At 49.0% G+C, this 10,173-nt stretch overlaps 2 protein-coding genes across 2 annotated transcripts in view; one reads left to right on the top strand and one right to left on the bottom strand.

Moving 5' to 3' along the window:
• Window positions 1–162: 162 nt before the first annotated feature.
• Window positions 163–7,084, bottom strand: Cox5a (Cytochrome c oxidase subunit 5A). Its single transcript, XM_077699368.1, has 4 exons — window positions 6,913–7,084; window positions 6,109–6,344; window positions 1,909–2,057; window positions 163–269 (listed from the first exon to the last, which is right to left on the bottom strand). Exons 1-3 carry the CDS (start codon window positions 6,989–6,991, stop codon window positions 1,911–1,913), a joined length of 462 nt encoding a protein of 153 aa, XP_077555494.1. The 5' UTR covers window positions 6,992–7,084; the 3' UTR covers window positions 163–269; window positions 1,909–1,910.
• Window positions 7,085–8,193: 1,109 nt separating this feature from the next.
• The window catches only part of Ncc69 (sodium chloride cotransporter 69), a 109,541-nt gene continuing 107,561 nt past the window's right edge, over window positions 8,194–10,173 (top strand). The window contains exon 1 of the mRNA XM_077699367.1: window positions 8,194–8,680. Coding sequence (XP_077555493.1) covers window positions 8,306–8,680 — 375 coding nt within the window. The 5' untranslated portion in view covers window positions 8,194–8,305. The remainder of the gene's footprint in view (window positions 8,681–10,173) is intronic.

Genomic DNA, 10,173 nt, shown 5'->3' with positions numbered 1-10,173 from the left:
TTCTGATTTAGAAGTTAATGGAGGCTTTACAGAAATAGAGCACCATGTGGCGCATAAAACTGAATACTGAGCTAAGAACTTCTGCCATGCTAATCACATACCAAAACTTGTGGTCGAGTCCCAGCGAATGACAAGCTCTTATTGAAAGGCACTGATCAGAGCTTTTGGCTTTTGCACTTTTTATTTGTTTTGCCTAGAAGTCCAACAAACAAGCTTGCAAACTATGCTGCCGCCCAGCCTCTCTTGTAGTGTGTGCGTGTAGTTTCAACCTGCAAAGACAAATGATATCAGGTTAATCAAATCATATATATCCATATCATTTTTGAAATATCTCATTGCTTGACTGTACAAAGTTCAGTGCATGCGCTCTCAAGCCAAAAATAAGAACCAACCACCCGAAAGCTTCGCTGCCAATGCCTTTCTGAATACGTATCTGCGAAGTCGCTTGGAAAATGTGGGGAACACAGCAAGGTCTACGGACCACTCGACGCTCACTATTTTGCCCTAAATCTAAAAGTACAATGATCGTCGAACCGAAAAAGCCCCTCACACGGCCCGCACCAAACAATCTGGTGAGCGCGATCCCCAACATGGCATCGCTTGGTCATTTGGGTTTTCTTCCAGTAGATGGCAGCACTTTTGCACACAGTCTGTTACACAAGTTTAATGGGAACACCTACACAGTTTGTGGCGATGCTCGCCATTAGTGCTTCTAGAGCACCTAACCTGCACATGATGCATACCCGTGCCAAAATGGCAAGACCCTTGTGAAATTGACCTGTAGGCACGTTTCATACTGAACATACTGGAGGAAAATCTCAGAGACATCTAGGTGAGCCGCACCTTGATGAATGCGCCAGCAGAACACTGGAAGTGCTCCACTCTTACTTGGCATGGCTTGCTAACAAGCTTTTGAAGATCCCTGTGGCTGCATAAACGAATTTTGTTGCTAAACCGTTATTTGATGTTTTATCAACAAAAGCGCTCCCAAGGAATGTTTTAAATGCAACACGCACAAAGCAAGCAAACATTTGTAAGCAGTGGCTTCTACCATGATCACAGAGCTGGTTATCATACCTCTCATACCTCTGGATGTACGCGATCGTTTCGCACGGTTCAATACAACTCAAACAGCAATATACCACATTGCAAGTAAGTACAAAATCCTTGCTTGCTGCTGCCAGTCAGAAGGCTCATTTTGGCAACACTTGTGCCCAGTGACCTTCTCAGAGAAAGCTCAATTGCGTTTATCCATCATCACACCACTGGTTTCTCTAGTCTGGGCTGTCGCAGGGCCTTTTCTTAGGCAAGACAAAACGGATAATGGGAACATATTGGAGACAGAAAGGGGTGCAAGTGAAGGTGTTTCTGTGGAACACAAAGCCTGAAACCCTGCTTTTATAGAGCACCCTTGCGCAAGCCAGCAGTGCGTGACGTTCCTCCCCTATGCCTGAATTTATAGGTATTTCATAATGCAATTCACTGAGCTACTGCTGCTTCTCAAAATTTCTGTAGGTAGTTTAATTTTGGCAAGAAAACTACTTTTTGACAAACTGAGTTGCTTTGTGTTTGCCTGCATGGGTGTACCAATACATACAAAATTATCTTGGGTTCCACCTCCAAAGCGGTTGTGTCCAATGCAAAGCAGAGTTAACAATGCCTGTGACGCAGTCACAGTGCAACAGACTCGCACTGGCAGCGCACTGCTCTACTGTGCACTGCCAGTTGATCCAGAGCTAAATACCGCATCATCATTTCTCTCCAACGTTCACCCTCTCACATGCTTCGAAAAAACCACTTTCTCATTATGTGCAATGCCTCCCCCACCGGCCTGCCAGGTAGGTGAAGGGCAAATTTAAGAGGAAGGGAAGCAGCCAGGCAGCAAGGAACCAATGTGGTGGCCCTCACCTCTACGACTCATAGTCCATGGGCACGTAGAACTCGGGCTTGTCGTAGCCCAGCTCCTCCGGAGTGCTGATGCCGAGCTCGGTAAGGGTGGGACGAATCTCTTGCAGAATGTACGGGTAGATCTCCTTCACCTTGCCACCACACTTGTACTGCAAGTTGGGGACAAATTACCCACTCTGCTGTGTCAACCTCTGGGGCATTTTCACGGGAGACTCTGTTAACCCTTTCAGAGTCACGGACGTACATATACGTCCTCTGCAAACACCTTTAAAATGGTCAATATGTACATCATCGCTTGTATGTTTAAAAAGCGCACCTTTTTCGCCAACTTCTCTTGCTTGGCATGTGCTGCCACACTGCGGAAATACGTCATATTTTCTTCCGCCGATGGTTCCTCTTTATTTTTTTATGATTTACTTCAGCAGCGCGCCGGCTATCGCTTGCTCATCCGGTAACGAGGGGGCACGCTGGGTATCACCCACATAGGGTGCCTCGGTGCCAGCGCTAGACGCGTGAATCAAGGCAGCCTACGCCCACCAGGTGCCTCTCGCTTCTTGCACCTGCCACAGACCAAGGGCACCTGTGAAACTGATGAGGCTCTTTTCTCCCCTTTCTTGTTTTTTATAGGAGCGGTGCGCCGTCTATCGCTCGCGCATTCGGCTGCGCGCAGGGGCTGGTTTCGGTATCGCCTTCCGGGCGCTTCCCGCTTTTTGCACCCGGAAAACTGATGTCTATCTGATTTCAATTCACTGAAAAGGTGCCGGCTTGTTATTCTCTCGTTTTTATTAAGAATTTTTCTTGTGTTACTCATGAATAAACCACATGTATGTAACAACACAAATGATTTTTTTGTCACCTTATGGTCACCCTAAAAAAATTACGATAATTTTTTCTCAAAATAGATTCATTCGAAGAGTTTAAATCAGCAATAACAAACATCAACCCAGGGGGTTCGCATTTGGCGAAAAATTTCGACCCTCAAAGGGTTAAGTATGGTGAACATGCAGGGGCAGTTCCGCTACAAACAACAAAGATACTACAGCAAGCAAAAGTACTACATCACTTTGGCCACAACGTGTTCGCTGTGTGCCACCTTAGCTTTAGGGCATGCTTTGCAGGACATGGTCACACTGGGAGATGCTTCAACTGGCAAAGTAAACTTTTAAAGCCAGGTGCAAGCATCTAAGACTAACACCAGCTTCCCAAACAGTTTCACTGCACCAACAAAGCACACAATCCATTTTGCTATGGGTGAACGAAAGACAAGAAACTAATTTGCCTAGCTTAATAAATTGCTCTGACAAGAAAACAAATGTGGCCTTCTCTGGAGCAACATTTGGGCTAAAATGTACAAGAATGCTCACTACCACAGGCAGCCCAGAGCAGGTCCAAAATGGTGTCACGGATGCTAAAGCAACATATGCAAACCAAAGTTCCAGGAACCACCAGTTACAGAAACCCCCACTTCAAAATTTATCAGTTTTCATTTTGGGGCTCACATGGAAAGCAAGAAATTGATGTAACGGTGACACCAAAATGAAACTCAACATTGATGCCGAAGTCAATAACTACCGGCATGGGAAAGAAAAATAACACGGGAGTGCTATCTAACTGTGGCAAATGTTGCAAATTTCTTTTTCACGTAACGTGAGAAGGTTCAATTTTTGGGGGTGAAGAGCTTGAAAAGCATGAAAGAAAAATTGTGTGAAATGTGGGCACTTGTCTCAATGCTCTGCCAGCTTTAATTGGTTGGCATCTTGGCACCATTGGCACGAGAAGACGACAAATCCGCAAGCATTGTAGAGAATTGGGCTCGTGCTTGCAGCAGATAATCCTACATTTCCAAACGTTACTTGCATTAAGAGATCAAATACGTCGAATGTCCAGTTCAAAACACTTTCATACCTGCCCTACATAACACATGAGCATCTTCCAAAGCTTGCGAGCACACATTTCCAACGCAAGCGCGTCTCAGTGCCTAGAGCCCCGATCAAAAGTTTGCGGACCAGGGAAATGGCAATTTTAGGTTATTTCTCTTCCTATAGCAGCCCGACAAACTGTTGAATGCATGCAAGATGTCGTATAAGTACTGAACTAATGAAAACTACCGCATACAGTGCTCCGGGCTGCTGTGCTGCAGAGAAAGGACTCAAAATTCCTGCTTTCGTGGTCCATGAACTTCTGCTCTTGGGTGTACATCTAACAGGGACGGTGGTGCCTCCCTAGTGTAGGAAGAATGTTTGCCTGTGTCGCAGATGTGATCCACAGGTCACCATGGTTGTTTTGGTCCTGTATTTCATCGCTGCCTCCGATAAGTTTACAATCCTTGTGTTAGGCTTTGTTAGCAAAAAGTATTATTTAACCGCTTGCCGTGCACCTTGTCGTGCTATGCCTTCAGCCGACTGCTAACGCCACTACACTGGCAGGCTGGCCATCCGTACAGAGAAGAGAGTAGGCTGATAGTATGTCTGAGCAATCGTAAATGCTATGCATGATGGCGTGCACACAGCTTGCTCACATGCAACACTGATCGTGGCTTCCAAAATGAGCAAAAGTGCCTCGGGCAAACAGCCGTGAAAGGATGCTAGCACGAGCACAGCACACAGCGAGCAAACTTGCAATGCAAACAGAGTGCAGAGTGCTGGTAAGGCTGCCGACATCTTTTGTCCTACTGGCATAGAGCAAATTGGAAAAGATGCGCGCACGCGTAGGGCTCACACGTAGGCAGCCACACTACCGTTCCCCTGACTCTTTGCTGTCACTGCCATAATGGAATTTCTGAGAACATGGTCCCGCTACGAGATGTCTCCCAGAGTGCATCCATCGAGGAATAACAAAAGGTCGACAGGGAAGTAACAACATAGTGTTTGTGGGTCGTTTTCCCACATACCTGCAATGCCAACGCGCGCTAATCGCAGTGCATATGTTTGTAAGGCGAAACGACACTTGTAGCCACGGCGGCACCCGAGGCCTTCACGTGCTGCAAAAATATGCCCCCGGAGTGTTCTTCCTTTCTCCATCGACCACTGCATCTGAGAGAGGAGTTCGTAATCTTGGTGAAAGCAGTCGGGCAGCATCTGACCCGCCAATGTTATTTTTCATAGGTTTAAACTGACCAATCAAATCTGCAGTGCAGCACATAATAGTCACAAAGTGTTAAATTCACGTGCAAGACGGTCAGCGCCAGACTGGGATGTAGTTTTTAAAACCGAGCAGCGAGCCTCTGTGCAATCCGCACGTAAGACATCTGTTGCCTAGGGCGTAACTACATAACAGCTGATCGCTATGGTAGTGTACCTAGGGTGTAACTGAGCTGATCGCTACGACAGCAAGGTTCTTGCATCATGTTTGTACAGTGCTCAGCGATTGAAACGCGATACTCGGAGCGCGTGGCTGCCGTTGCCTGTTGCGCCACAGGTGAGCGCTTGTGAAAGCGAGCTGGCGCATTGTGGTATACGATGAGGGTGAGAGCGTTCGTGACGCATGCTTAGTGCATCCGGGAGACAGCCCTTCAGTGTGTGGTTCTTGGCGGCGGCATAGGCGTGCTACATGCCATGGCTTCAAAACGCTGCGCCTGCGTGCCGTGCGCGCCACGATAACACATCGCGATAAATGCGCATTCAATTTCTTCTTATATAACGCGCGCGGTGCCAGCTCACCCAGCTTCGCGCGGCACGGCACGCAGGCGCAGCGTTTTGAAGCCATGGCATGTAGCACCCCTATGACGCCACCAAGAACCACACACTGAAGGGCTGTCTGCCGGATGCAGTCAGCATGCGTCACGAACGCTCTCACCCTCACCGTATACCACAATGCATCAGCTCGCTTTCACAAGCGCTCACCTGTGGCGCAACAAGCGCCGGCAGCCACGCGCTCCGAGTATCGCGTTTCAATCGCTGAGCACTGTACAACTAATGTAAGCACAGTTTTCTTTGTCATCATATCCTGCCGTCATTGCTTCCTTCACCAAAAAATGGACGCCAAACCACCAGTGCGGTTTCACTGAGCCATTAGTGTGACAACTCAAACATGCACTGGAAGACAGCCTAAAAAATGTGTTCACTGTTCACATGTTTCCACCTCTTTCCTTCAAACGGTCCTTAGACAGCCTATAAAATGTGTTCATTGTTCACGTTTCCAACTTTCTTTCAAACGGTCCTACTGGCACTAGATGGTCACTTCATTCAGCAAAAGGCTCACCTTGATAGACTCTAGAAACCGGACAGCCAGGGCGAAGTCGTTCAGCCGGCGGCAAGCCTTGAGTGCAGCAATGACAATTTTGGGCTCGGGCACCACATCAAATCCCTGGAGGTCGTTCATGGCCTTGCGAATCTCCCAGCCGTCAATGTCTTTCCGGTTGAAGTACGCCTCGTAGCGGGCATCAAACTCTTCGTCCGTCTCCTGGCTGTGCTTGGACATCTGGCGTGCCGAGGCAACTGTCGGAAGAGAGCAGAATCATGACTATTTGCCGATTCGCAGTTTTTAGTAATAGGTAATGGATGTGTACATGAAAGTCATCACGACACGCAGAGTGCACTGGTAGAATTAACCACCTTTACGGAGGCCGGACCGCTGTGCATGGGCCGTGGGACCTTATCAAGGTCAAAGCTTAATCTTGCCCTCCAAAATGCCGGCATAGACCGTAGCATAAAATAAGCACACCACGGCGCACAATATCATGCCACGTAATCGCTTGCTCCTCGTATTCTTTTTAAAATACGCTATGACCACGAATAACACGAAAATGTGAAATCGCTATGCACCGGTCTTGGGCCGGTGATATCGGGCAGGTGGAAACACACAAGCACGGCACAGTCCTAGCCACAGGACGAAGGTGCTCAGTGAGCGAAAACAATAGTTGCGTGAGCTCCGTAAAGACGATCCTGATTGAGTTTTATGCTGCCACATGAGAATCAAACTGCTTTAGGAGACCTTGCGCACAGCGTTCAGGGTTAGCACCGTTCAACGTGCTAACAAATTGAAGACAGGGGGGTACGCCCGTACCTGCTGGGAGAACTGCATTTTTGGGAATGGTTGCAGCTCTTAACGCGCTCACACCGGACCGGACAACGAGACTAAACATTTTGTACTGAGTAAATCCTTTCGATCTTGCGAAGAGTGCCCCAGGAGCCCCGCTGGTTTCTCTTGATATCCTCTGCTAGGACGAGTGACGTCACGCCAAGTTAGCGGTACAAATGGTACAAACAGGGCAAAAGTAGCATTTTATTACTCACAAAAGCATTTGAACTACTTTTACATTTTTGGAAGAAAATTGTTAAAATTATAAGTGCTATTTTAAAATATTAGTAATAATTCGAATCCGAAACCGAAACTAGCATTTTTGAAAGTCTTGCGTGATCATGACAATCATGACGCTGTGGGCCTGTGGCACTGCTTCTCCGCAGTCAGAGAAAATCAGTCACGGTAATTGTTTGAATATTATGAATGGACCTAGTGCTGTGCAGCTTTAACAAAACACTGCACCCGAGGTACATAATTTAGACGAAAACAAAGGAAATTTATTTACAACTACACTGAAGCCCACCTTTTGTACAGCAGTGCGTGGCACTTTACACCTGGGGTTAGGTGATGTTCGTTCCATTCCCATCCCCCATTTCTCATTTTTTGAAAGGCAGAGACATTAAAATCTGTTAGTCAGTCTTGCATGCTCTCTACTGACTGACATGTAAAGTCATATTAAGCAAAAAACGTCGCTTAGTAAGTGATTCCTGCAACCATTTTTAACTTTCTTTCTATGTGTTTTTTTATTTGTTTGAAGGAGGCAGATGGAGGGGAGGAGTAAGCAGTTACAAATAAATTAAGTTTGCATGGAACAGATGAATTTTGCAATTTGCGAAGGGCATTTCACCCTCCCGTACGAAAGGGTCGGTGACTCGATATGCCAGTGACAAGAACTTGACAGGCTGGTTTGAATGATGCTTTGAAAGTTAATTAGAGAACACACGGGGCGTCTTCGCAGTGAATGGGCCGCTGTAGCGTTCTTTGTGTCTTGTCGTAGAGGTATAGCTTGAGTAGCCTCGGAAGGCGTCGGCGAAGATTGGCAGCACCGCGGGATCAGGCCTAGGGAAATAAAAAAAAAACGAGAAAACTTAAGAGCGTTTTTTTTGTTTGTATTCTGTTCGTTTTGAGAGCCGAGAGTCACAGAGAAGAGAGAGAATTGTTTATTTGTTTCATTGATGGCGTCACTCCGGCGTCGACCGTCTTAAAGCGCCCTCTGCGTCCATGCCTTTCATTCACTTCGCAGGCAGGCCTGGCTATATAACCATCGTCTGCTTCAGCGCAGCGCCAAAAACGACTTACGGCGTCGAGCGATCGTGTGCAAGCCGGCGCGAGCAAACACAAAAGCCCGAGATCGTCGCGTGCCGAAGCGGCGGGTATGGAGCGGTCCGCGCTAGCGGAGAAAAACGAAGAGTGGATCAAGATGGACGACCGCAAGGACGGCGCCGGCAAGAAGCAATCGCGATTCCAGGTCGCCAAGGTGGACTTCGCCGTCGAGAAGCACTCGGACGGCGAAAGCAGCAACGAAGAGGACGGCGGCGATCAGGACCCCGAAGGGCAGCCCCTGGACGGGCAGTCGTGGAACGCGTGCACGTACGACACCCACAATGTGCGAAGCTTGCGCCACTACACGCGCGAAGCCCTGCCGCGGCTCGACCACTACCGGAATGTTATGTCAGTGCACGGACACATGGAGCGGCCGACGCTGGACGAGCTGCACAACGCGACGCTGTCACTGCTGCCCGACCAGAAGGTGAGCCGGAGATCGCTTGTCTTCCTTCGGAGTCCTCCTTCCCACTTTTTTTTTTTTTTTCTGCATAGTCTCTTTTTTTTTTCTTTTTTCCGTGGGACGCGTCGCGTAATCCGATACAGAAGCGCGCGCGCAAGAGCCGCCGCAACTCGTTTCGGCCGCCGGTCGGAGCGGTAGCGGCAGCGGTCGTTCAAAATGCCGGTGTGCAGAGCCAGCTTCTTCCTGGCCCGGCCCCTTTCCCAGGCGTCTCCCCTTGCCGTCGGCTCATTGATGCAGCCGCCGCGGTGACTGGGCCGATCGAGGGATGCGGCCCGCGCGAGTTTTATTATCGTTCGGGATGCCGCGCTGCTCCGAGTGGTCCCCCCCGGCGACATTTTAGACCGTCTTCGCTTATTGTTTTTCTTTCCTCGCGACGCGCAGTTTGCCGACCACATGCGCGCCCGCGGCGAGGAGAAACCAGCGTCTGCGTTTTTCCATCTTTCCCTCCTGCGAGAACGGCCACAGGGGGTGCGGGAGGAAGAGGGGATCGCGCTCAAAACGAGGAAAAAAAGAAAGGCGCGTTACGAAACGTGTAGCGATGCGCCCAGAGCGAAGCGGCAGAAAACAGCGCATATTGCTCCTACCTCGTCTCACTGAAAGGCGTACTCACCTGCGCCTACGTCCGAAGGATGATTCGGAGACACGTCGCATGTACACACAGCTGTTGGCTGTTCGGTGACTGGAGGAGGGCGGCCACTCCGCATGCGCGGCTATAATCCGCGTTTGGCGCGAATATTCAAACAGACAAACGAGGGGAACGGACAGCGGGATGGAAAAGATCGCCGCATTTTCGTTTATTCTTGCGAGAGGGAGCCGATTTCAAAGGACCTCGAGGATAGAGGGTGGTAGGCAGCCTGCTTTACGCTCGTTGGGGCTCGTCCGCTACCATCGCCTAGTGCTGAATGGTACGAGAGCGCCGTCTTCCCTTTCCGCTCTTCCGTCTTTTCATTCGTGAGCGCCTGTACCGAATCTTTCTACGTGTAATGCACACCGGTAAAGCGCGCAGGCTAATTTTCTTGCCGTTCGCCCGTTCGCTTCTCGGTGGTGCTAACTTTTGGCGACACAACTATACAAGAGCGCTTGAAAGACCTTGTAACCAAAGGCTTGACATTAGGGAGCCTTTGAACGCCAGCAAAGGACTTAAAAATTGCAGCACGAATGTTTTAGCACACTTGCCTTGGCGAATGCCCGACCTTCGGGTCAGCGTTTAGGTGGTCTCGTGGGCGGAACAACGCCTCGACGAAATATAACCTTTGAGCGTTATGTTTCGTGGAACCCTCCCTTACTGCAGTAAGACCGTTCATAAATCCTTTTTGCTTAGCGAACAGCGCGGCCAAATAAATTTTAGGGGGAAAAAAGGTGCTTTCAAGAGCTGACGAGAAGGCAGTATTCGACCAGTGTGCCTGAGACACATTGGGAAATTATTGAGCACGCGTAGCGTACAAATTTCCGAAGTG

This window comes from Haemaphysalis longicornis, unplaced genomic scaffold, assembly GCF_048455015.1.
Source record: "Haemaphysalis longicornis isolate Haplotype H1 unplaced genomic scaffold, Haemaphysalis longicornis Haplotype H1 scaffold_2, whole genome shotgun sequence".
In the NCBI taxonomy this organism is placed as follows: Eukaryota; Metazoa; Arthropoda; class Arachnida; order Ixodida; family Ixodidae; genus Haemaphysalis; species Haemaphysalis longicornis.
Note: the sequence above shows the minus strand (reverse complement) of the source record. Positions and strands in the feature narration are given on the sequence as shown.

Bases quoted from the DNA above. Each gene is read 5' to 3' on its own strand.
- Cox5a (XM_077699368.1), bottom strand. From the start codon at position 6,991: ATGTTTAGTCTCGTTGTCCGGTCCGGTGTGAGCGCGTTAAGAGCTGCA. The intron at 6,345-6,912 runs GTACGGGCGTAC...CTCTTCCGACAG, and splicing joins AAATGCAGTTCTCCCAGCAG to TTGCCTCGGCACGCCAGATG. The intron at 2,058-6,108 runs GTGAGCCTTTTG...CCCAACTTGCAG, and splicing joins GGTTTCTAGAGTCTATCAAG to TACAAGTGTGGTGGCAAGGT.